This window comes from Drosophila sechellia, chromosome 3R (assembly GCF_004382195.2).
Source record: "Drosophila sechellia strain sech25 chromosome 3R, ASM438219v1, whole genome shotgun sequence".
In the NCBI taxonomy this organism is placed as follows: Eukaryota; Metazoa; Arthropoda; class Insecta; order Diptera; family Drosophilidae; genus Drosophila; species Drosophila sechellia.
Window position 1 is genome coordinate 16,364,409 of NC_045952.1, and position 26,902 is coordinate 16,391,310.

General features: G+C 42.5%; 1 protein-coding gene across 3 annotated transcripts; it reads left to right on the forward strand.

Moving 5' to 3' along the window:
- Nucleotides 1-948: 948 nt before the first annotated feature.
- LOC6606727 (mucin-5AC) lies at nucleotides 949-20,447 on the forward strand. 3 transcript variants are annotated; one of them, XM_032722336.1, is made up of 7 exons: nucleotides 949-1,146; nucleotides 2,861-3,390; nucleotides 8,498-9,075; nucleotides 13,963-14,197; nucleotides 14,648-15,339; nucleotides 15,860-15,965; nucleotides 19,148-20,447. In XM_032722336.1, the coding sequence occupies exons 2-7, from the start codon at nucleotides 3,330-3,332 to the stop codon at nucleotides 19,456-19,458; spliced, it is 1,983 nt and encodes a 660-aa protein (XP_032578227.1). In that variant the 5' UTR covers nucleotides 949-1,146; nucleotides 2,861-3,329; the 3' UTR covers nucleotides 19,459-20,447. The 3 variants fall into 3 exon arrangements, with proteins under 3 accessions (XP_032578227.1, XP_032578228.1, XP_032578229.1); XM_032722337.1 differs by having other exon boundaries at nucleotides 2,870-3,390; XM_032722338.1 differs by having other exon boundaries at nucleotides 949-1,017; nucleotides 2,854-3,390.
- Nucleotides 20,448-26,902: the final 6,455 nt, after the last annotated feature.

Consider the following 26,902-nt stretch of genomic DNA (forward strand, 5'->3'; position numbering starts at 1 on the left):
TCCAGATCCAAAACTGTCACTGACAGCACTACGTAAGTAATTTCGCGCATATGTTACGCCCAGGGGGCGGAGTGGGAGCCGTGGGACCATCATCAGGTTCGGCTTAAAGCCGGAGTTCGGCATATTCATGGCTGCTGCACACGACAAATTGAATTTTATGCAAAAGCTTTAGTTTTTTCGCGATTTTTACTCTTCTCGAAACCGAACTCCACCCTTCAAAGTCGCGAATGTCTTTGCAGTTCGCGGCGACATCTATGTCCTGTTCGTCTGCATTATAGTTTGGTCCTTTGTTTTCCTTCCAGCCCGCAATATCCTCGGTTATCCCAGTGCTTTGCACTTTGCCATGGTATATCCGTCCAAGATGCGGTTTTCTCTGGCTGCTGCTGCTGCCCCACTTTCGTTCGTATCCGCTTTGTTTTTGCCCCTCTTTTTTGGCCAGCACTTTTTTGTAGCATTGTGCAGGCGCCTTTGGTTCGACGTTAATGAGGAATTATGTTATCGCACTGTTAAGCCGCCATAAACGGTGCTATGATTGCATCCTTTCCCTCCCACTTACCCTTTGCCACGAAATTGACTAGGCTTACAGGATAATTTAGGTCTCACTCGGGGCTTATGCATTCACTGACTAAAAATTTACATAAAATCCAAATGAGTAATTTGCCTAACTGCTCAATGCATAAAACATGCCCCATAACAATGGAGCAGTTTACCCGTGTAATTGCATTTGTTTCGTTGACAGACTTTGCAGCGTTAACATCACATGTTGGCCGGCATCTGTGCTGCTGTAAACGTGAACTCTCGCTAACAGCATCAGCTTAATTTCTCTTCCGCTGTTAGCGCATATTGCGTATACGCCACCGAGCCAAACTCTTCGGCTCACTTCGGGCCCGATTGACTTGGCCTGTTAAGGTGTCGTCAGTTGGCTTAGTTTACTTTTAGCCGGTGCCAAGCGTGGTCGCTTCTCGCTTCACAGCCGCCGAACGCAGATTAAACAGCCTCCACGGAGAGCCCCAAATGGTTAATACTGAAAGAGGATCTTGCCAAAAAATATACAGTGATCGGACATGTGTCGTAAACAAAATACAAATTAAGTGATTTTAATAAAATTGAAGCCTAAATATAAATTACAACGAAAACAAGCTATAAGTACGGAAATCAAATTATAAGAATTTTTAAAAACAAACGAATTTATCTTATATTTGGTCGAGACTTCGGATCACAATTCTAATTAAAAGAAACATTAAAAAATAATAAAATCAGCAATTAAATTAAAAATTAAAATAAATTAGTTTTTCCGATCTGCTATGACTGAAAAAATAAATCTATGCAACCCGTTGAACTAAATTGCTGTTACAAAACATTTGAAGAAGACCTACCACAAAAACGGTTTTAGGATAACCCCATAAACAATAACGAATTAATGACCCAGTTGCGAAGCTGAACGGCAATCAAAATAAACTAAATTACAAGAGATGGGAATTTCCCGCTTTCCACTCCGTCGAGCATGGTCCAAAAGTCTGAGTGTTTGAACAGCAGATGGCTCAGGCCAAAAGTAAGACGACGACCGAGACGGACAACAGTCAAAAGTCGAGGATGCGGAATGCGAATAGAAATAGGAATTGTGTTAAATCATTTACACTTCCGCTGCTGTTTTGTTTGTGCAATCAATTTGATATTATTTGTGTTATCCAAGCTCTGGCTCAAGGTCCAACCCAACTCCTTTCCATCGTTATCCTTATGGAGGGAATACGGCCCAGTCGTCCGGAACATTACATTTGTTTAACATTTGAGTTAACGCTTCATTGGGCCACCTACTCCACCGCCATTACTTATGTATGCCTGGCATTTCTCAAACTCCCGACTGCCACTCGTAGTCCGACTTCAGGCCCATCTGTTGGCAAAGACAAAACAGCATTTAAATCATTATTCTTGGCCAGACTCAGCCAACCAGCCAGCCAGCCAGTAGCCAGTCAGCCCGACCTACCTACACCTACACCTTGGCTAGCCATCGAGAATCCTTTCAATTCATCCTGCGCGTGTCCTGCATCCGTAAGTGGACTCGGTGGGCGTGTACGCCCGCCCGGACGGGATGGCCATATGTACTCCTTTTACGCCCCACTAAACACCCGCATAAATAAATTTCGTTAATGCCAAATAGTCTGGGGCGTAAAAGAAAGATGAGGTAACACAAGCAGCCGCAGTAGCTGGGAAACCGAGCAAACGACGGCAAGCTTGGTCAAATGGAATGCCCCAGCTCAGGCTTACACAACATGTGTTCGGGTTCCGAAAACCAAATTCGCCAGGATATCGCTAAAAGCTGCCATGGTTACTTTTTCATGATACCCAGATGGGTCAACTCTTGTAAAGATTACATTTGATAACTTATACTCAAAGGTTTATAGAATATTTATAAGCTAACTTTTTGTTTTCATTTAGGAATAATTTTTCATATTATATTTAAATTTTCTCAGCTTTCCTCTGTTTATGTAAAAATCATTTCTTTATGTATTTTATGCCACACGGCGAACAGATTTGCAAATGTTAGGATGAAATGGGAACACCTCGTTAGGGCAACTAATGCCAAGAGCACCCACATTACCCAAGCCATCCGAAAACTTGCACAAACATATCAAAAACAGGACGCGGCGTAAAATGCCGGCCATAAACTGGAACACGGGCCCTAGGAATCAGGGAAAGCATAAGAGCCGGTGGGGCCATAGTTGCCAGAGAATATGGGAATACAAGACCTAAAATGTAGGATGGGGCCAGCTCGACGGGCACATTGTGGGAATATTTAAAATTGGCCACGTGTTGTGTTCTTGCGCCGCTCAGCTTCCCCTACGACATTTTCAGCTTTTAGTTATTTTAGATTGCCCCGACAAGCTTACCGTGCAAGTGCAATTTGAAAATATGTTAACCCTGCGATTTTGTGCGCCGAGAAAACGCCAGCAACGCGAAGCACAAGAAGATATTGCAGCAGTTCGTGTCAAGGCGTATACGCGATATTAACAAGAGCAACAGAAGCAGTAGCATCCAACAAGAGCGGATTTGGACTCGGAATCCCCGCCGAGGCAGGGGATAAATTTACACAGGCTCCAGCTCCAGCTATAGCTTCAGCGGCCCAACGCCGCCAGACAGCCAATGTGACCCAGTTAAGGCCACAGGATTTAGCTGGCCAAGGACCGCGAACCAAGGAACCGAATCGGGAACCCGGAACGAGATACGCGGCTCGAGAATCCAGATACGCGATACGCGGAGCTCGGGGCGCGAAACACGTCCAATACCAGACTCGACACGGAGCAAGGATTATCAATTTGCTTGGCACTTTAATGGAGTTGACCAAGATGCCGCGGCGCCTGATCTTGCTGGCCCTGCTCATCTGTTTGCCGGGTAAGCTGCGTCAAATATGAAATTATTTCTTGCGATACATTTGTCGCATATTAAATGACTATCCCACCAGCTCAGTGCCTCCCCTTTTCGCTGAATATTTTTCTCATGTTTTCGGAGAAAACAATTTGATATGCGCGGCTTAAAAGCATTTTGTGGGCGAATTTAGGGCATTTGACTGCCGTACATCTTTCAGTCTTTGTGCATATTTTAGCGCAGACCGTCTGAAGAAAGGTGCGCAAGGACGTGGGGCTTTGCTCGGGAATTTTTTGCCTGACTTGTCAGGGTCAATTTAAATTATGCTGGTATTTTATGCATCGGAACTCATTCTGGGAATATGTTTAAAAATTTGTGTACCCAGTCGCAGATTTTTACATTGTATTAAAGAAGTTGTTGGCTAAAGAAGCATCCAACACAGTCTGAAAAATAATTACCTTTTTAAATAATTTTAATGAATAACTGTAGTAAAACCATTTTAATCGCTTATATCCGTTGAATGGTTTTCCCTGTTTTTTAATGGTTTTCCCAAATTGTCCACGATTTTTACCTTTTCCTTGAAAGGGAAATTAAAAACACGCTTTGACCGAGTCCTTGCGAAACAATTTTCAGCAAATAAAAACAACGAATTCAAAGGGGAGACAAGAGAGAGAAAAAGGTAATTAAAATCAAAATAGCAACATGAAAAGGCAGGAATTGCTAAACTAAAAGTTAAAACTAAAGCATAACGAAAGTGACTCTCGACATTTTCATCAATGAACCAAACTCGATCAAACGCTGCACTCCTGCGCTATCAGAATTTTGTTTTTTTTCAATAGAAAAGTTTTCGGTGTGCTGGAAAAAACTGCAGCAAGGCCGAATTTCCCTGGAAGGCGAACTATGGCGATGGGCTCCTCTGGATGCTTTAAATTGTGTTAAAAGCTCGCAACTTTGGCATCCACCCCCTTGCTTAACCTCTTTTATTGGTTTTTTTTTTTTGTTGATATTTACCTCCTCTCTCGCAAGCTGTTCGATTCTTTTGTCCATGAAAGTGATTGACGAAACGCTTGAGGAGATTCAGCCAATTGAACGGGAAATAACAACAATCTGTGTAACAAGTGGGCCAGAAGGGTGGTTGGGGTGGGCGCAAAGTGGAAGAGCGAAAAAAGTTAAAAACTTTTACTTTTGTTTAATCAAATTCAGCTGCCCAGTTGAGCATCATTGAATGCTTGTAGCAAAAAGTAAGGCAACTGAAAAGGGGCCTCCACCAGCAGCGAACCCAACTCAACTGCAGGTCCTGGCAACTCCGACCACTCGAAACTTCCCCTTTGTTGCCTTTTTGACCGTACAGCCTTGCGGTAGCGATAAGTTGCTCAAGTCTCGGGTTATTTTCCCACGAGATGCCTTTTGGTTGGCCGCCAAAGTGGCATGCCCGACTTAAACGCTTAACAACAATTATTACACAAAGTTACGGCCTGTTTTCGCCTCCCCGCCCCATCCTTCTGCTCACCATCCGTGTTGTCATCATTATGGGCCAAAACTAGACTGGCATTTTGATGAGAGTGTCCGGCCGAGAGTCCTCCTGGCATCGAGTTAACTCGAACTGGCGGCGGGGGCAGATTACGCCGCTCCATAGCTGCGGCCGGGCGCCTTGGGGTTAAGCCAATTTCCAGCATCATCATCACCATCAGCCTCGGTATTAGCCTCATCATGCCATCTAGGCAACATGCCCATCATAATTAGGAGAAGTGTCGAAATGTTGTCAGGCCGAGACGGACACAACGTAGGCGCGACGAGGACATCAGTCAGCCTGCAGGCGCTCACACTGAAAGAAATACTTGATTAAAGCCTCATTAGGTGAAGTTATATTCAGTAAAACCAAATAAAGGATGTATGTATTTTGGGCCAATTGTTTTATTCTCTTTATTCATGGATTTATTTAAACATTAATGTAGCTATAATTTTTTTTATACTTTGTGTGCACCAGATATAAATGCATAGTATTTTAAGGCCATTTTGTTTGCAGTCATTAATTAAATGGACATAATTTATAGGCAAACATATTGATACGAAAGACAGCATTTAAAACGATTGTTCAAAGAGGAAATTTAAGCGCAGCCAAAGAAGAGATTGATTGAAGTTATTATTTTAAATTTGCGAACATTTTCCGCTGCTCAGTTGCGATTTTTCGCAGTTAGTCGTTTTTGTGTTGCTGTTGTTGTTGTTATTACTGTTGCCATAACAATAACAGAAGCACACAAACAAAAACAAGCAACTTCGCAAAAATAACAGCGGCAGACAAACTTGGACTCCGGCAAACTCAACTCGCTTCCGGCCGATGAAAGTGTAGAGAGGCGTTTGATTAAAACACTTTCGACTAAAAATGCCCGCGGGACTTGGGAGCCTGCCTGCCTGCTCGGTTAATTTTAGTGTAAGGCGGCATCTCAAGTATCCGTGCAGTCCCAACAGCTTTTCCCCGTTTTCCTACCGATTTCCCCCGCTTTCCCCAGTCAATGAAATTCTGCATGATGAAGCTCATTTTATGTGTGAGAGTTTTCGTTTCCCCATCCGCTTTTCCCCCGCCCTCACCAGGCTCATTACGCAAGTTTTCCTCCGTCCTCCGTCAAGTGCTCGACTTGATTTCCCTACCCATCCCCCCATCGCTTTGTGTCTCCTCCTTATTTTTGTATTTTTATCCTTGCGCACAATTTGTTTTTCCAGTGGCGTAGGGTGCAGAGGGGGCGTGTGTTCGTGTCTGTTTTTACAACTTTTTAGTTTGCGACTTTTTCCTCTGTTTTGGCGCGCAAAGATTAAGCAAATTTTTTTAGGGCTTCGCCAGTTGTCGCGTTTTCTCCCAGCTTCGTTTTTTTTTTTTTGTCCCCAAACATCGTTAATGTCCCCATGCAGGGCTGCCCTAAATGATAATTTTTTTCGTAATAATTTCATTTTATTATTTTGTTTTCATTTTTTTTTTCTCTCTTTGCACTCGGCCTGTGCCGCGGACTTCCCAGTAATTCGCTTGTTTTATTGCACTTTTTTATGCTCTTTTGATTTGTTTCATCGCTGGCCGACACGCCCATCTTTTCGCCCACTTACTGCGGCGAATTCCTCATCCTTTTTCGAGGTCCTTGAGCCGCCAGACGGCAGCTGTTGGTTTTTATATGTTTTGCGGGCAAATGAGGTGAAGCATCTGACAGTGGTCTACGAAAGTCGAAAGAAGAAGTTCTTCATTTACTTACTGTTAATGTAAATAGCTTTATTTTAATCGGTGAGGGGAACTTAACATAAAGTGAAAAAGTTGTAGACACGTTACAAAATTAGATTTAATCGCAAACTTTGCTAATATATATTACAAAATGATAATTCTAAACAGCACATTAACTTTTCTCTATTTTAAGTACACAAATTGTTTATCTTAGGTAAATGTTTAAGGTTTAAATAACACCACCTTGACATTGTTAAGTCCAATTTGTTGGCTACTTAGACTTTCCACTCTCCCCAGAAATTTCTTGCCCACTGTGCTCGAAGGGAAATGGAATTTTTGTAACTTTATTATAATCAAGTTGGCTGCAGTGCATCATTAGTGCAGGCAATTAAAAAGTTTTTATATGCAATCGCTTTATCTTTATTGCACGTACACGAAGCATAAACATAAAACATGATAACACACACACTGCCGCACAGACAGGCTCTCACACACACACACACACACAGACAAACAGGCAGGGCACAGAAGGATGAAGGGAGAGCCACACAGAGACACGCACGACTTGGCCGGAATCATTAAAAGGACTTCCAGAGTTTTGCATCTACTTTGAGCCCGGCGAAATACGCTAAACTTGATTAGAAAATGCCGGAGTGCTCGACTCCTCTTCTCTCGGCTTTGCTCGATTCCACTCGAGATTCAATGGCGGGCGAAGAGCACTTGATGGTTCCCATTTCTTCCCGTGTATCTGTGTGATCTCTGTTCATTAGCTAATTAAGACTACGTTACACACAACACACCCCGATGTGCATTGCAAATAATGGGAGCTAAAAGAAAGCGAAGCTTTGTGGAAAAATTTGTTGCATATCCCTAGGCGCCGAAGGAACGATTGGCAAGATGTTGTGTGTGTGCAGACAAAATATGTAAACGTTTTCTCAGTATTATAAAATTAGTATGCATGAGTAAGTTTTGCTTCTCAAACCCAATACACACTACCTCGTTAATCTCGACATTCGATTTATTCACTTTCGCCAAAATGCATATTACACACTTTTTAGTTGGTAAGTAAAGTGCATAAAGTTGCATACAATTTAAGTCAAAGTCTTGGCCAATCTTTGGCTAACTTTCTTATCAACGTACTGCCAAGTATTTCCCAGAGCCCCTAGAGCTCACCCACACACTTTTACTTTCGCGTTCGGTGGCTGTATCTATCATTTGACTTTCGAAAAGTTTCGAGCGAAATTTATGGTGCCAATTTGGCAGAATTTACGCGCTGCAATGTATGGAAAGCTGCAACGAGCAATCTGCATTTGGGGTAGCCCCATAAGCTTTCGAATCGTGTGTCACAGACATATAATTTATAGTCGATGTTCGCAAATACTTTATTGCGATTTCAGGTGGGGCGCATTGGCCGTGAACCAGTTGTTCTTCTACTCCAACAATTGGCGCCTTATGAGTTGCCAAGGCTACCAAAAAGCAGTTTAGTACCAATTACCAGCTTTGGTCATGTCAGAGGAGGCTCCACGAAACTTTGCTGTAGTGGAAAACGGGCACTTCACCCCAAGTACATGCAAATCAATTCAAGTTCTTAATTAGCTAATTAATTTCACTTTCGCTGAGGCTCGACTTAAACTTTTGCCAATTTCGGTACTGAGGTAGGCAGCCGAAAAATGAAGATTAATTTATTGAACAAAAACGTCGGGGGCCGTAAATCGTTTTAATTGTCGTAACGAGTATTCCAGATAAATGGGGATCATGGCATTTGAAATATATATACCGGAGCTGGGTGACAGAGATGTTAGGAGGGAAAGGGACAGGGGACAGGGGACAGAGGACTAAGGACAATGGACAGCGGACAGAAAACAAAACACTAAGTCATTAATTTCCACTCACAACCTATTCATTTTCCTTTTTTCTCCCATTATCCAGCCATCAGAGGGCAGGCGGAGGAGGAGACATCAATATTAAACAGCAATGGAACAAATGGGCGAGCATTTCAAAGGACTCAATCAAGGCGCGAGGCATTAATTCCGGCGACAACGCAAATGGCCCAGACGCTGGACAAAGCCAGCGCATTTAGGCCAACAATGGCTGCAGCTCTGGATGCAGCGGCTCCGAATCGCTCCAGCAACAATGTGGCCATTAATAACATTAGCAACAATGGCGATCAGCGACTGAGGCTGACCGCTGCCCTCGAGGCGAATCTGATTATGAGCAATCGGAATGTCCAGGAGCAGCACAGCTATAGAATCACGCAGGACAACGCCACATCTGCAGCTTCGATTGCCCCGAATGGAACGGCATTTGGGGATGCCCCCTCAATCCCAATAGCAGCAGCTCCAGCGACAACAACAACAATGGATCCTGCCACAACGACACCAACAACAACAACGAGGCGCACAACACGCCGTCCGGTGGCAACAACAACGCTGAAGCCACCGCCAACAATAGATGATTACCAGACAATAATTAGCCAGGCGGGCACCCATGCCTATCTGCCGTGCAATGTAAGTTGAGCAACTACACTGAAAAGAAAACCATTTACCGGGCACAGAAATGTGAACAAATTAACTTAGGGGAAAGAAATTCCCTGAAGTCAGTCCAACAAAATGAATTTCTATAAACATTTTTTATTTAAGCAAATATTTATTTTTTTAGCAGCAAATTGGACAGGAAACTTAGAGAATAATACAATTTGCAAATAGAACAAGTGTAGGGTAAATATTTGTTTTTTTTAAACTGAAATAGAAAGCCAATGTTCTAAACAAAAAATCAATTATTGATGAATCTAAAGAGATGGTCTGTAATTGAATGTTTTGTATGAATTTGATGACAAAGCGTTGGTTCACAATAACATTTTTATATAAAATAAAAATTGATACTGAATTCAAAAATATTTTATTCACGACCAGATTATAACACACTTTTTACCGTGTGAATTTCCTCATGACTCTACCTTTAATTAGTCACTGGGACCTGATTAAGTTTCCCTGTTGAAATCAGAATCGAGAAATGAGAACGCTGCCAAACCAAAACGTGAGCTTACGATTCTCTGCAAAGCATAATTGTTGGAAATTTGAGGTAGAAGTGGCTGGAAAATTTCCTGAAAATTCAATCAGTCACCTCAAGCAAACTCTTTCATGCTCCTTTGTTTACCAAGCAATCCATCAGAGAGAAGTTGTTCGGCAAATTGTTGGCTGTGCCAATATTTATAATAAGCAGCTGATACTACAGCTCTTCCCGCCTTCAATCGCTTCAAAAACCAGGGGGCAATGCGGAAGTCGGAGGAACCCGACATCCCAAGGGATGTGGCATCGATTGGCCCGACTTCCGCTCCGCTTTTTTCGCCATTTTAGAGCTTTGAACTAATTTGCGCTAGCCGCTGTCGGAACTGAACGAAAACAAAACCGGAAATTTAAATTTTTAAAACTATATATATATATATTGCTGGATAGAGGGGATTTCAAAGTTTTCTTATAGACTTAAAACTAACAAATTCACGTGAAATTATAAAACAAGCTCACAAACCATTACTAAATGTAAGAGAACTTGCTTTTTCCACTGTATGAATGGTAGAAACTTATTTCAAAAACTCCAAGCTTTTGTTTGTTGCAGTAATTCCACTGATTGTATTCAGCAAACCTTTTACTTTATCCGTTTGTTTAACACTTATGTAGTAACAAATGAATTTAAAAATGTAGGGGAATTCGTGTTCCAGAGTCCTTTTTTGGGATATTCCACAGATACATATAAAATTTGCAGGAAGAGACTGAAAAGTTTTGCCTAATGATGCCAAAAAAAGAATATATAAAAACTTCTTTCTGAGAGCTATATACTACACTATATATACTACACTATATACTCGCACTACGTTGCGAAATACTGAAAAAAAAATCATAATATCCGAGCGAGGAGTAGGAGACGCTGAAGGAGACACATTTTCGTTGGGAGCTCCTCAAAAACGATGACCCAAATAGTTGTCACTATGTACGTTTATACATCCGCTAAGTACATAAGTGCACATTTATGTACGCTGAAATCGCGTGGTGTGAGGGGGGGAGGGGTCGAGTGAGCTGCCCTGGCATCCGCTAATAACTTAGTTACCCGTCGTTCCTTGGCTCTTTGCCTGCTGCATCCGCGCACTGCATCCGCACATCCGCATATCCGCGTTTCGCATTGCAAATTATAATTGGCGCTGCTGGATTCTATCGCTGCCACTGCCAGAGTTACTATTTACTGGTTACTGTTTGGACAGGAAATTACTGCCAAGGCGTGCAGCGGAACCCAAAGTTCCAGGAATAAGTATTCCGCCCAACTGACGGCTGCAGATGCCAACTTATTCTGTTCAGCTTTTTAAGTGATTGTAGTGCAAAGAAAAAGAAGCTATCTTATGATGAGGTGCCGAGTTAATTAAGGGATGCAACTGAACGGCGAGGGGAAATCAGCAAGGGGTCATATCTACCAACCTTTTGATTCGATCTCAACTTAGTTGCATTAACTTATGAAAAAAAGAAACATTTGATTAGCTAGTTGAAAACTATTCCAATTAAACTAGTCGCAAGATTTAAATTTAAATTTAGCCAGGAATTAGTTAGTTATTATTGAGAGTCTTTTTTTCAGTCTATTACATATTTTTACATCCACTGGCTACTAACGAAAATTACAATTTAGTTCCAGCTTATCCCCCCTGGAATTTTAAAAATATTGGATCCCATTTAAGCTTAAATAAGTTTGCCAACTCCCCACCGGCAAAATGCTCCCTCAACCATGAACTTTCCCCACTCGATATCGATATCGATAAAAACAATCTAGTGTAAAATATTTATCAGATAATTTGAATACGTCCACACAATCTCGGGTATCCCATATTCTCATTTTCGCTCGTGGCTGTTGGCAAAGCGCACCGCACCGAATATATATTTATATGCGCGGAATAATCTTCAAATCTGCTTAAACCTAATCAATTAATAATACATTTTGAGACCGTGGGCGTTACAAAGAAAGCAGCTGAAGGATAACGAATCGAGCGAAGGGAGGAAAGCCACAAAAAATGCTTTGCCTGCAAGCACTTGAGTATTTTTTAGCCCGAATCGACAGTCTTTCCCTTCCATCGCGCTGTCATTCTTTTCTTGCGTTTTTTTCGGCAACTCAGCGAAAAGTTTTCTCTCATTTTTGTATTTTGCTGTGTTATTCTGGTGAAGATATGAAAGCAGGCACTTTGAGGTGTATTGTTGTGTGAAAAGAAAGAGGAAGACGAGCCAGTGAAGACAGAGGAGATTCAACAAAACAAAATAAAAGAAATTATTTGCAAACAAGTTTAGACGAAAATTCGCAATGTTATGAGCAAACTTTGCTGTCTGCTCGACTGTGATGGAAAACGATGCTCACGCGGATGCTCCCAATGTGGGTGTGGTGGTATGGTGGTGATGACGACAGTCAAGGGAACATAAAAGCCATTGCGGGGAGGATATGGATATGGCACTTTCTAGACTTGGGGCCACCCGGATCTACCGATTCCAGCGGTTGATACAGTTCTGGGGCAGTTTGAGCTGCAGCTAAAACTAATTAACAATATTTAAATGGCAAACATTGGGCCATCTTGATAGCTGGCGATGGGCCATCACTTTACGGTGGAATAAAGCGCCATCTCCACAGGCGGCGAAAATTTAAATTAGCTAATGTCAGGCGGGAGGAACCTGTTCAAGCCACACAGGGATATTTGTCAGCCCCAAGGACAAAGAAGGCGGATTGGCGAATGGCGAAAGGTGGAGGTAGGGGAGACCTACTTACTCACTTGCCACGTACACGACACGAAGTCCTGACTTGGCTGCCTGCCCAGGCCCATCGGCCTCAGTGGATAAGCATCTTCACTTAATACCGAGTATAATGTCGATGCTCAGACCCGATAATAATGTCCTTAGAGCCGGGATACTCCTGGCGGAGACTGTGGCGAAATTTAATAAACTCCCACACCGCACAGTGGCTTCCATCGATGAGTTTTTCGATTCTTCAGATTTGTGGGACAATTTTGCATGTGCATGTACACACTAGGAAGTGATTAACTTAATGGATTTTTAAGGAATGCGTATTCCCTTAAGGCTGTAAGTTGAAGTAGGACCTTAAAGGACTTATTGCAAGTTGTCAGTAGAAACGAAAATTATGACACTTGGGTACTACTTTTCGCAGAATGGTTTACTCCAAGGGAATTTTTAAAGAAGTTTCCTCAAACTCTTTCTGTCAAAACCAAGTCATTTTGAAGAAACCAACTTCTACTGGTTGAGACTGATAACGTGGAACAATTTCACAATTTCACCAGAAGAGAAATGTGCGCTTTTCCTAATCATTTAGTTAACCAGAGGACTCAGGTGTCTGAGCACATCAGTCGTCTGGTTTGATTTGCCGACCAAGCGGAGATGTTCATATTCATTTAAAGAAGATGGCTTTTGACAGCACGTGCTCAACCGACAATAACAGCTCGACTGTTCAACTAGGGGTGTGGCTGGGTGTGCGAATGTGGGGCATCTGAAGCGCCACTTCCTTGGCGACATCCACAACAACAATGGCGACAACAACAAGCACATAAAACGCAAATGATTATAGTATCTAATCATGACGTTGCCGTTGTCGTCGTCGCCGGGTCCTTGGAGTTCCTCCTTGTCTGGGCCCTGACACCGACAATGTAGTTGATGACAGTGGTTCAAAGACAGTCATTTGCCTCTGTCACGACGCCTTCGTTTCGGCCAGTTACCACAATAGTTAGCCCCCCTCCGATAATCACACTGAGAGAAGGGACGGGGGCAGTTGGAGTGACAATTTGCGAGATTTCAGTTTTAGCTCGTTCAACTGGTAGGCCATTTGTGTATTGGGTTAGTGTAATTAGAGGAAGTCAGGCCAGTTACTGTCTGTATTTAAATGTTAATAAATACCTGATGGTGGGGAATGGGGGGGAAATGGTTTACGTGGCACTTCCTTATCGATGACTGGCAATTTAATGGATATTATTTTGTTTTGCTGCTCGACGATGGCTGCCCGGGCAAATTGCCACTAAATTATTATTGGCATTATTGACACAAATGAATCGTCGTTTTGTTATCGTGATTGTTTACTGCCCCGCCAGCGATCCACGTGCCCCTTTTACCAAATTCTTCGTAAAGCTTACCAAATTATATCCAGCTGAGGTAGGGCATCGCAAACAAGCCAAAGTTCTGCTGACATCATCATCATCGTCATCATCAACATCGACGCGCTGACCAAAGCCCCAGGGTCGGGGAGCTGGGATTTACTGTTTGAAGTGCTTTTGTGCGGGGATAATTGAATTAATTTTTAAAATTGAAACCCCCAATTCGAATGATTTGCCGATAATTGAAAGTAAACTTGCTGTCTCATTTGGTCAGGTCAAGCAGCTGGTGAAGAAGCCGATATCCTGGCTGCGGATGAGGGACGGGCACATCCTTACCGTAGACCAGACCACCTTCATCGCGGATCAGCGCTTTCAGTCCGTGTTCTCGCCGAATCCTGAACGTTGGTCGCTTCAGATCAAATACGTGCAGCTGAAGGACGAAGGAACCTACGAGTGCCAGGTGTCCACGGAGCCCAAGGCCAGTGCCATTGTCCATCTACGGATTGTGGGTGAGTAATCCGAAATTAGCATACTTTTTGGGGTCACTAAATGTGCTAACGTGAAATGGCATATTTATTGGCTTAAATAATAAGTTAATGCTTTAATCGAATTGGTATAACGGTCTAATTGAATCTGGCGAATCTTCAATTTTGTACTCAGCTATTATTAGACAAATAATTTTGTAAACTGCAAGCTATAGTTGTGCTGTCAGAAGGCACAGTACCACAATGCTGGCCAAACATTCCATTGTCCTTCATCCGGCAAAACCGAAGCCAAAATCAAAATTGAAACCCAAAACCCAAAATCAAATGCAACCCCTGACCACACCTATAAATCTGCAATGGCAGTGACAATAAATCAATGACCGTTGCACTTTCGAGAGCAAACTTGTGGATCCATGTGTGTGAATCCTTGCTTTCACTGCATCCGTCGCACTTTAACCCCCTCTGCCTTTGTAGAGCCGAAAACCGAATTAATTGGCGAGTCAACGCGACATGTGAAGGCCGGAAGTCAAGTGAAATTGCGTTGCATAATTAGCCAGGCTCTGGAGCCGCCGCTTTTCATTAATTGGTTTTACAATCAGAAGCAAATCTATTTGCATAATCGTCGCGGTTGGCGTACGGAAATTGAACGAATCGATCTGCCAGCGGAAGTGCCAACCACCAGCACCACCACCACAACGACAACAACAACCGCCAGCACCACGACGACGACCACCAGCACAACGCCAGCGACACCATCGACAACGGCCACAGGATCAACAGGAGGCGCCACATCCTCGGAGACGCTTAATGGCCTGGTAACCATAACACGTTCATATATTCTAGATGCCATATCCCAGAATGATGTTTCCGAACTGGGAGCCGCTGCAGGAGTGGCTGTTGCAACGGAGACGTCAACAGCTCAGCTGCTTACCGAGGTGGAGGCAACGTCTTCGACTTCTGGGACGTCGACAGGAGCAGGACTCCTTGCCTCCACCAGTGCTGCATCCGCGGCAGGAGCTGCAGCAGGCATAACTGCTGCTGCGACAGGTGACTCCGTGGCAACAACCAGCACCTGGCTGACAACAATGGAGGTTGAGGCGGCAGCAACTGCGGCCACAACAACGACAACCATGCTGCCAAGCAGCAGTTTCATTAAGCAGATAACGGTAAGTGGCTTACCGCATTCCGCCCCTCGCGTGCCGGATGCCCACCTGGCAATTTGCCCGCTGGAAAGCGTTCCCATTAAATTCCTTTTCATTACGCAAATGGGCGTGAACGCGCGGCGGGTAAAATAATTTATATTAAATTCTTATTGTCAACGTTTGTCAAATTATAATTTTTAATACGGCCCCAGCAGTCAGCGTCTGCCACACTCGATGTCGTATGACGGCTGGCTTGGCTGATGAATACAGTCGCGTGTCCTTAAAATGAAATATGCACTTCCGTTTAAACATTGAAGAAAAAAGGAAAATCCCTCAGTTTCTGGTTTCCTTAGCTATTTATTTGCTAACTTTTTTATATGATAAAGAACGACAAATTTTTAAACACAGTTGAGGTTTAAGATACGCGTTACAGTTTTCGGCATGCATTCAGTTTATCCTTGATATGTTTGTAGTTCAAAGCAATCCTGACTGTATCTCTCTTTGCCTGTTCGTCCCTGAGTGTGTCCTTATTATATCGTTGCAGACGGCTTCTCTCATCATTCCGGCCGTAGTCAAACTGGATTCCGGCAACTACACGTGCAGCCCCTCGAACAGTGCCCCCCGCACCATTGTGCTCCACGTGCTGAACGGTAAGGGGACGGGGTTTGTAATGCGGGTGATTCGGTGGGTTGTGGGCGGAAATGAGGTGGGGTCGTTGGCGCAACGGCTTCAACTGTTTGTGTGTCTGTCTGTACGGCTTAATTGAATTTTATTCGGATGCGTTTGTGTTTGGTTTGACTTTTGATTTTCGCGAAATATCCGCACAGTGAGGCAGTCAGCTCAGAAACAGGCCCGCCAATTATGAACGTAAATTGAACTTAGGCTAAACACAAAGTTTCACAGCAAATAGACGCCGAAAGCACAGCAAATTAAACAAAATTTTGTTTGTTACTGCCTTTTGCCCCTGGACAAACCACTGTTCCAGCCATTTGAGTGGTTTTTATTTTGTTTACACAATTTCCTACAATGGCAAACACAATGGCAGCGAAACGAAACGAAATGAAACCGAAACCCAAACCCAACCCAAGCCCAAACCGAAAGAGTCGGTACCAGCTAAGGAACAGTTGCAGTTTTATTGTTCTCGAATTTCGAAATCTCGAAATGGCCACAATTGCGTTATCTGCTCAATGTCCGCCAGGCAACATGGACACTGCTGAGTCCGAGGACCAAGGACGCCTGCAACAATGGCAGTGATGCTGGAGACTGCGATGACTGACCTATAAATGTCGCTACGTAATGGTTAGCTATCTATCCGATTTTTCATCTCACTCTGCTCTATTTGCCTCTCCGTTGGCTTACACGGCAAAAAAAAAACTTAGGAATAACAAGCAACGCTTGAACGGCCACCGATTGGTTGAAAATAAAAACATCAATATTATTTAACCCACGGCCATGTCATATTATTTTAATACATTTTTTTAAATTTTTTGTGCAGGATAATTAAAGAGTTTATTAAGAGGAAATAGCGAGTTATATAGTTCATGCGATAGCTCCCACCACATTCGATTGTGTTTTAATTACCTTTTAATAATAACAAACTTTTTCATTTCCGCACAACAAATCATTTTTTTGAAAAGGAAAAAATATTGTAAAGTCCAACTCGCTCGCATTAAATATAATAACACAAGGCATTCCTTTGCGACTTATTTTTAAGCCGTTGAAAAATGCGATGGACTGCTGTGCCACAAAATTTTCAACTGTGCGCTGTGGCTGCCACAAATTTCCGCTTGCATTTAAATCGTTTGTATATCTCTACCGCCGGCTGTGTTGTCCTTTCTATTCCTGATCCAGTTCCCGTTCCTGGCTGTCCACTCCGACATGTCCTCGTCCTCGTCTTTATCCTCGTCCTCGTCGGAGGTCTGTGTTTGTGTTTGACTGCTATTTGTAGCCTGTCGCTCTCCGTTTGGAGCAGGCTACTTAAAGGCACTTCAGCAGATGACAATATGATTCGACAGTGCCGGGTGTTAACCCGCACTCGTCCCAGATCCCGGCAAAACAAATGCCGAGCGATTGTGACTGATGACACCTGACGGAGGACAAGGACTCGCAGCAGGATTTTCGGGGCAGACAGGTGCGAGCTGCTGGCAGGACTGTCACGCAGCGAATAATGGCCATAAAAAACGCCGACCTGTCTGTAGAGTACTTGTGCGTAGGTCAGAAAGGGCAAACAATCGTCAAAGAATTTTGCGTCGCGAGTTTAAAAATAAATTCACAATTTAATTTGCTATGAAATGGCCGCAATGTGGGGCGATAGCAAACATCATTTATTACAGGGAATTAATGTATTTTTAATATTCGACTAATTGACGCAGATAAAAGAGAGGCTCGCAGCCCACTTGCCACGACTTTTTTCCGCCGTTAAGCTGGGTAAACGTGTAAAAGGATGTTAAAGCCGAGGATAATGAAAAACAATGCTCCAGAGATATAATGTACACGAGTGTGTGTGTGGGCGTAGGCGTGTGTGTGTGAGAGCGCCTGGCTGAGTGCCCGACAATAATGAAATTTCAGACAGAAGAGGCCCATACTTTGCGCTTTTTACATAATTTTAATAACATTTTCCACGAATCGTGTGCAAGTGCGAAAAGGTTAATAAACTTAATGTCAATTTTTGTATTGTCGCCGGCCCAGCGTTGTGTCATGACAAATGATTATTAATAACTTAATGATATTATCATTTATTTATTCAGGAATTTTTATTTTAATTGCACTCCACTCCCTCTCGCTCTCTGTGATTTATTTAATCAGCTAGGCTGGTGGTCCTAGCCCCATCCGGTGGCATAATTAATTTGCTTACTCACTCGCAGCTCGTCCCTGCGCTTTGTGAAGTGGCAATGTCAGCGTGCGGTTGGCTTTTAAATTTATTCAAGTTTAATTATTTTAAATAAGTAATTTCATACATATTCGACAAGTTGCCCACGCATTGCATAACTGATTCAGCAAACCACAGCTCGTTTTAGGCCCATTTTCTGATGACTCGCATGATTTTGTTGCCTTTGCCGTCGCTTATATAGTGGTTTTGGTAATTAATATCGGAAGGATAATGGAAAGCTACGATGCTGCGATGCCCATAATTAGTTTGCAATAGTTGTGGTTAACTTGTCGACTCTTTATTGCCATGGGAACTTTGGGAGTTCCGGATTGAAAATTGATAAGCTAATTAAACTAAAGTCAGTTTCTGCAAACTCAACCTTCAATTTATGCATAATTTGTGTTCAATATATATTGTATTACTTTCATAATGCTCGGTGCACATTTAGTTCTAATGAGTGGCGCGGGTATCAGGTGCCGGCTTTATTTGCATTGCAACTTTTAGTTCATTTCGGTGCAACGCCAGTAGCACATCAATATTTGCCATGTGCGCATTTCACGCGAATGCCACAAAAATCCATCAGCTGAATTAGCCATACACGAAATTCACGAATCACCCACGTGGGCGCAAATAAACCGCATGCATACGCACACCCACTCATGTTTGCTGTTCAATTTTTGAATAGAAATATTTAATTACAATGGGCACTTTATTTATCCAATCAAACGTATTCGAGTTTAGCCGAACGTGAGGGAAGTGTCTGGATGGATTTAATTTTTAGTCAAAAATTGATTGTGATGGCTGCGGATTGGGTGCGATTTGGGCCAGCGAAATTGGGCGGATTGCAGTGTCATTATTGAATTAGTTTCTCGCAACCATGACGGGATTTATGCTGGTGCTGGGGCAAATACCACATCGCTCTGTGCTCTCAAATAACTTGTTTCATACCATTCTGATCGGCAGGTGAATATTCCGCCTCGGCCATTAAGTCGGGCAGTGTCAGCTGGAGTGCGCTAATTGGATGTCACGGCTATTTGCACTGGCGGAATGTTTCAACGCTTCTGACACTTTTGTGGATTATTAAATTTGCACTGGCCAGGGACATCTGCCAGCCGAATGCCACCAGCAAAGCCACCACAAGGACATCGCTTCTACGCGCAGGCGACGGAGCAACAGCAGATGTGACAGGGGAAACAGGACCCAAATCAGGGGCCAGTTTCCACAGGGTCAGCAGCTCAATTAGTGCCACCAAAGTGGCCGAGGACAAGACTTGAGTTGTCCTCAGGCAATCGCCTAGTTACTTGGATTTTACGCATTAAAGGAGGCTACGACTTAAGATTTTACTCGATTTAATTACATATTAACAGAGAGAGAGCAAGGAAGATACACCCTCGCCAAGGCAATATATACAGGACTAAGCCTATAAGTTAAAGTTATATCCATACTCGATTCGTGTTTGTTTCCCATCTGAGTGTAAATTGATATTGAGATTCATGCCTATGTTCCGCCATATCGTATAGTTTCATTGAAAAGTTGCAAGAATTGTGTAAATAGAATGCACAGAATTCGCCCTTAACAGATAAGAACATTTGCATTACGTTAATCAATTGGAATCTGCCATGGTTGTATCATATATAAGTTAAATAATCATAAATGATTCATAAGGCTTGAGAGCACTAACAAATTTTCAAAGGGAATTTTATGGAATAAAATCAAAAGTGTAGTTCAGCTCATGTAGCACGATTGAATGAGTATGAAATGAATTTCAAATTTCTTTGGTTTCCTTAAGCTATAAATTGTAAATATGTATGTATACCTTATAACATCTGTATGAATACCCTTGATTTTTTAAGACTTAAAATCCATTTTTATGCATAAAGGATAACGATAAACGAATACTGAATACAAGTGTAAATAAAAGTGTGTTACTGCGTTCTACTCAAATAAATATCCCAAGCAAGCCAAAAAACTTAATGTAAACATTAGTTAGTATATAAAAGACTTACTTAAATTTTAGACGCAGCCAAGCCACAAAAACCCAATGTGAAACTAAACCAAAACTTAATCAACTAAATAAACAGAATTGTAAGGAGTTGCTCCAACGTTGCGTATACTTGATTTGCAACACAAAATTTTAAGGAAATGCAAATGAAAATTAAAATTAAATGAAAATCAATTGAAACGAAATGAAGTGTTTGCAATAATTATTAAGCCTTAAGAACTAAGTGAAATACAAGTAATAAAATAAAATTTCTTCAACGGACTCAAATCGATTACTTCTTGAAATCAGTTTAAATACCATTAAAAACTAAATCTGCATGCTACTTTTGACATGTGCTAACAACTTGGCAAACAAAAACATTTTTCAAATTAAATTCCCACTGAGCTGAAATTCTGTAAAAATGCATGCCACCTTACCTTCTTGGTCTAGTCATAGTCAACTCACATATGCAAACGTCGCTTCAGAATTTCAGACAAGTTTGTTAAATATTCATCCATGGCATAAAGTCCAGAAAAACCACGAGGGGGAGGTTGGGTGGTAAAAGAGGGACACAATTTATTCGCACTAACAACGTATTAAACTGATGCAAAACCGGGAGCCTGGCCAACCAACTGGATGTCAAAATATTTCCACCCGTGACCCAGCAGGCAACTTTGGCTGAAATGAATTCAGCAGTAATTTTCTGTGGTTATTGGGCGGGAAGAGGGCGTGGCCATACATAAGCCAACTGTGCGAGTTATATGTTGTGGATTCGAGTTATTAGTTCTCAATTCGGCAGCCGATGGCCTTTTGTGAATTTTAAACTATATTTTCCCGCATTTTATTTTAATTATTTCATTTAATGAAATTTACCTCATTTTTACTTTTTTAAGCCTAATAAATGCTATTTTATTTAATGGAATTATAGAAACCAGGTATGACTACTTATTTGATTATTCTCTTTTCAATTTGTGCGGCTATAAAACCAATTAGTCAACTAAATAGCTTAGTTTTCAAGGCAAGTGAAAAACCCATGTCCATTTGATAATATGAAATCTGGCAGCTTTAACAATGAAATGCATTTTCCAGTGCGTTTAAAGATTCTCTAAGGAAATCGGATGGTGCAAGCGGTGGGCCAGTGAAAAAATGAAAATGAAAATCGTTTGTGGCATTTGTTTCAACAAGCGTACGCAAAAGTGGTTGACGACGAGTCGAGAAAGGCAAGGCGATGTGGTGCGATGCAGGTGACGACCCCTGAGCGGTGAAATGAGCAAGAATATGGCATAAATCAGGCTGTACATGGGACGAACCCTCCTCCACATCCTGGGCTCCTTGCTGCTCCTGCTTGTCAGCCAATCATAGTTTTCACACTCTAGTTAACATCATTGTCACCGAGTTTCACCCACCCCCAGCTCCTGTACATACCGAAGTAGAGGCGGCACAAAAAATTAGTTGACGTTTGCAGTTTGTCACCATCTCTCTGCTGGCTCGTCCCTGTATTTGGTGCACAAATCCAACGAATTTCCATTGCTGCCACTGCTTCCATAGCTTCACATTGCTACCATTGCTGCCGACCACGTTCGCCACCCTTTTTCGGGCGGCATTCTGCGTTTGTCGTTTTAAAAATTTTACCAACGTTGACATTTAAGTTAATTTGCATATTGCCGCACAAAATTTGCCGGCTGGCGGTTGCCAAGGCTGATGATGATTATGACAATGAGGACAAGGAAATGGCTTGGGCCCTGAACTCCATCAATGAATGTCACAGCGCACCTATCCTTCTGCTTTCCCTTCGTGAAAGTTCTATATTTGCATTCTATTCGCTGCTCTTTTATCGTGCCGAGTCAGTTTTAAAAACTAAATGTTGGCAAATTACACCGGGAATTAACATAAAGATCCCATTGAAGGAAATTCTGGAATTACCAGCATCATCTGCATATATAGTTGGCTTCTGGGAATAGGCACTTTAGTGCGCCCAAAAATTCAATGTTCGGCAAACGTTAATTTGGGACCAAAAGAGTTTAAAATCTCAGCCATATGAGTGGCAGTAAACCACAGCATTCCGAACTACGTGCACGTTGCATATTAATCAAATCCACTCGGCAGCAGCGAGTTGTTGCAATTTAGCTGGATTCAGAACGCCATAAAATATGCCAGCAGAAACCGAAGAGTGCCCTCATCCACATCCCCACCCTCATCCGCATTCCCATCCACATCCTCATCCAACCTCTCTGTTGGCATCCGCAGGGGATCACACTTGTCTATGCGCGTTTAGCACGATGGCTGCCACAAGGCTTTATGGCTGCCTTGCCACCCAGCTCGTGGCACCCAATTTCCGGTGCTTGCGTAAATACATTATGCAGCTTACAACTACTTAACTGGCGGCAAAGTGCGGGGAACTCGCGGCATAAAGTGGCAAATTCAAGGTGCAACTTTTGTCGATACAAGCTTCTGGTCCTCCCCTTTCCCCACTCCACACTCCTAACCACCGTGCCAAGGAGACGCCCTGAAAGGATGCAATAAAAGTGCACGGAAAACTGTGAAAAAGGTGAAGATTACGCACTGAATAAGAATACGAGGCTTTCCGAAATGGGCGTTAGTGCACAGGAAAAAATTATGATCTTAATTTCCTATCTGTCCGTTCAATAAGGGAACGAAAAAACAGCCATTGAAAATATAAAAGTGGAAACATTATCAAACAGGTACGTAGTAAGATTGCATTCAGACTAGAAATATACTTTTGCTGTTTTTAAGCGTTCTACATTTGTCACTGTTTTTTGTAAACTTTTTGTTTAGTAAATACGTGGCTCAAGAGAGTCAATAAAAAACTGAGCCTTTTTTGTTTCTCTGTAAATACTTGCAGCCAAGTATGAGTGCGGTGAAAAGTTCTGAGAGAGAACTCGCACTCAACCTGAATCCAGACAGACACTTTGAGGCAGCGCCATTCACATGACAAACATGTGTGATACGCCACTTGCACCCAGCCAGCAGCCAGTGCTATCTGCATTTGCAACAACAGTTTTTCTTTGCTGCACCCTTTTCCACCCTTTTGGCAACCCTTGCCACCCACTTCGTCAACACCCCGCCCACCAGATAGCTCGTCTGTCAGCGTGGCATACTCATGAAAGTTAAGGACTTGCATAACTTCTGGCATTTATGTGCGCTTTTCACCTGCTTGCCAACAGCTTCACCTACTTTTCACACCCGCCCCCCGGGCGACCGCCCACTTTTACATGCTTCATTACGCTAATGCCGTGTTTTCAAATTATTTTACAAGCCCCCACTCGCCGGCGAGTGGCAGCCTTTCCGCCATTTGTTGCATACAAAATGGAAAAGCGGTCTGATTAGCATGTAATAAACTGGCTTGGGTGCTGCTGTGACATAGTTGCCAGCCCAGTTGCATGGTAATCTGCTTTGGGATCGATTCGGATATGTGTGGATACAGCTCAGTACACTAAGATCTGTTAAAGCTCCTCCTCGGACTGGAGGCCCATCCAATTAAATGCATAATAATTAAGATTGGATGTCATCAAATTAATGAAAGTCAAAAGCAAGTCTCTGCAGCAAAGGTGATGGCCAAGGCGGGCATATAACGACAGGTTGTTTGCTTTACATAATTATTTCAGTAAGTGTTTTGTGTGCGGCTTTGAGACCGAAGCTGTCTTGAGCCGCCAGTCGCCGGCCCTACTGAGGGACCTTTTCACTTTTCCACTTTGGTAATTCCAGCATTTAACAAGTCGGAATGCAGCATCACCAGCAGCAGACATCCCGCAGCACTCGCCTTGACATCGGGCAGGGCCAAAATCGGTTGCGAACGCCAGGATGCCATAATGCCACGATGCCAAGATGCGGGGAGATGTGGCATAGCTCATTAACAAACATTAGTTGCAAATGTTGTGAATTACTTAAGGAATTAATATTCCATGCTTCACACACAGACACACACACACAGAGGATCTCTGGGGAGGAGAGGAGGTGGCTGGAACTTAATCTCCCCGAGGGCTTCTGGCACTCTACGACGGCAGCCAAATGAGCGAGAGTCATAAGTCCTGCCGCACAAGCACCCGCACACTCACATCTACTTCTTAAATCCTGCTCAGCGTCTGCTGTGTACACTGCGGCGTATACTTAATGCAAACTAATTCATTTCCACGTACACACACACATCACTATCCACTCACACTCACACCAGCACTCCCAATCGGTTATCATCGTCTTCATCATTAGAACGATGCTTGTCTGCTGCGCTAGTTAATGATAGTTGACCTCCCCGTAAGCATATTGAATTAATGAAAGCTCTTTGTCTGTTGACCAAGATATATTCACCGGCTTGCCCCAGTCGCCCACTCGCATCCCAATCTCCCATGAGCGAGGGTTTCCATCTTTGTCTTGCCCTTATAAATTGACTTGAAGCCATCTAATCATCAACCGCATTGTTGTCATTTGGAGATGAGCAGCAGTGTTAAGTGATTAATAATTTTGAGCTATTTTGGATTAACTATTTAAGATTTTCTAAGCTATCATGAGTATTGGTACTGAATCCTAATCCTAAATCCTATCCTAAATTTGTATGCAAATAATATATAAATTCTTAATTTTGTTTTATACAATTTTATTGTATTTTAGGCTGCAGTCCGTGAAACACTCTTATTCATCCATTTCACGCCATTTTTATCACAATAAATAATTATTTTTGTTCTTTGCGGGTTGGTGTTACCGGTATGCAATGCAAAGCCAATCCGATTAAGAGCGCACATAGTTTGTTCGGCATTCATTTGGTTCAATAGGTATTTTATAGTTTTTATAGAAAATAACTAATTCAAACGAGTTTTCTGCTATTTGTCTCACAATTTCGCAATTACAAATGACCCGTTTTTATGTTTTACAAGCATGTTATTTATATAATTGAAACTATCCATTAACAGTTTAATTTTTACCTAATTTTTATTAAATATTAAACATGTGTTGGATGTACTTTTTGTTTTGTGCCAGTCGCTACTGTCTAGTTCTCTGCTGAATGTTTGTTGCAGGGTCCTTTTCACACTTGGACCAACATTCCTTTTAGGTTCCTCTGCCTTATCGCATTACTTACTAGAAGTGGCAAATGCTTCATGCCGAAAACGTTCCATATTGGTCTTAAGCGGCTTTTGGGCCATTCCTCTACTGGCCTTACCAATTCAACTTCCATGCAGCATTTTTAACTCCCCAATTTTTCAAAACGAACTGGTCGCAAATGCAGCTTTCGCATAAACAAAGCACGCACAACAAATTAAAACGATTCATATGAGTGTGTGTGTTTTTGCCAAGCACAAACGGCAAACTCTTTCACTGCCAAATGGGATTGTGGAAAATAGGAAACTGGAATATTTTGTGCGTGTCTTGAATATTCTATGGCTGTTAATTACGTTGTTCTGGCCCCCAAACTTCAGCGATATCTTTGTCCATGGTGCAAGCATTTGAATATTTCTACGATTTATTTGGCTTTGGTAGGAAAATTAGCAAAAACTGAAAAAAGGGGCAACGATAAGAGGTGTGGCTGAGTATGAAAAATAACTTGCTCCTTTTTATGGGCAAAATATTGAAATATCAGAGGGCGGGGGAAGGACTCACTCGCACCGACAGCGGCAAGGCAAAGGATGCGATACCCTTGGCTGGCCGGACTCAAAGGATTCATCAGCGGCAACAGCTGCCGGGGCTGCCGAAAATGTTAGCATTTTGCGATGATGTATCGCTGGCATCATTATAACAGCTGCCAAAAAGTGCACAGTAAGTTAATTTGGATAATTCTAATTCCATGGCTTGTGCTTAGGAAGTCATCAATTTTCATTCTGTTTCAAAAATAAAATATTTTTATAATATCAACTCTAATAAGCATAGCATTCAAATCCATCACGAAGTCTCTTGATTGTTGTTTTTTATATTGAACATGTGATTTTTTCCTGTGCATCACCCTCTCATTGCCCCCGCCCATGAAACCCAGATTGGGCTTCAAAATTTGGATGCGTTTTCACCCGAGCCCTGATGGGCCCTTGTGCGTGCCTCGGGTACTTGTTGTTATATTTATCACAGAAATGTACTTTATCTTTGCCGGTGCTCAATGCGCGAAGCGTAGAACCGGAGAGCCAGAGATTTGGCGGCAGGATCGGTGGCGGGAGTCCCGTAACCCTATACCCTTGGGCCAGGACATTCGTCAACAGCTGTTGTGGAGGAGAGTTCCCCGGTTCTGCCGGTAATATTGCCTTGCCCATCTGCCTGCCAACGGATGTTGCGCAGATTTCCATGCGAACTAAATTATATAAAAATACCGCCACACACTGTTATATGATTAAACTTGCATTATAAGCCCGCATCGGACCAAAGTTGTGTCGTAAAAATCGGCCAACATGTGTTTGATTTTCACTTTTAAAGGGCGAAAGACTGTTGCCATTGTTTGTATGTATTTTTAATGTTTAAATACATGGATGGCAATAAAAAATGTTATTTTACGATACGAGCCTTTAAAGGTTAAATATAAGCAAACTTCGGCTTATGTATTTCAAATTCATCACGATATGATCTGGCTCTAGTTCCCCAGAATTTGCAATTGCCTTCGTCAATTTGCCCCCCACACTTTTCATTTTCACCCGGCCTGCTGATTTCAAGTCTCATGTATGCAAATGCCTTCAGTCTCCAGGATATTGATTCAAATGCAATATTCTGTGCGCGGTATAACTCACTCATTTGCATAAGTTCATTAC

What these genes read in the sequence shown, in the direction of transcription:
- LOC6606727 (XM_032722336.1), top strand. Translation starts at nt 3,330, where the DNA reads ATGGAGTTGACCAAGATGCCGCGGCGCCTGATCTTGCTGGCCCTGCTC. An exon ending in ATGCCTATCTGCCGTGCAAT is followed by an intron (nt 9,076 to 13,962) that starts GTAAGTTGAGCA and finishes TCATTTGGTCAG; the next exon opens with GTCAAGCAGCTGGTGAAGAA. An exon ending in GTTTCATTAAGCAGATAACG is followed by an intron (nt 15,340 to 15,859) that starts GTAAGTGGCTTA and finishes ATATCGTTGCAG; the next exon opens with ACGGCTTCTCTCATCATTCC.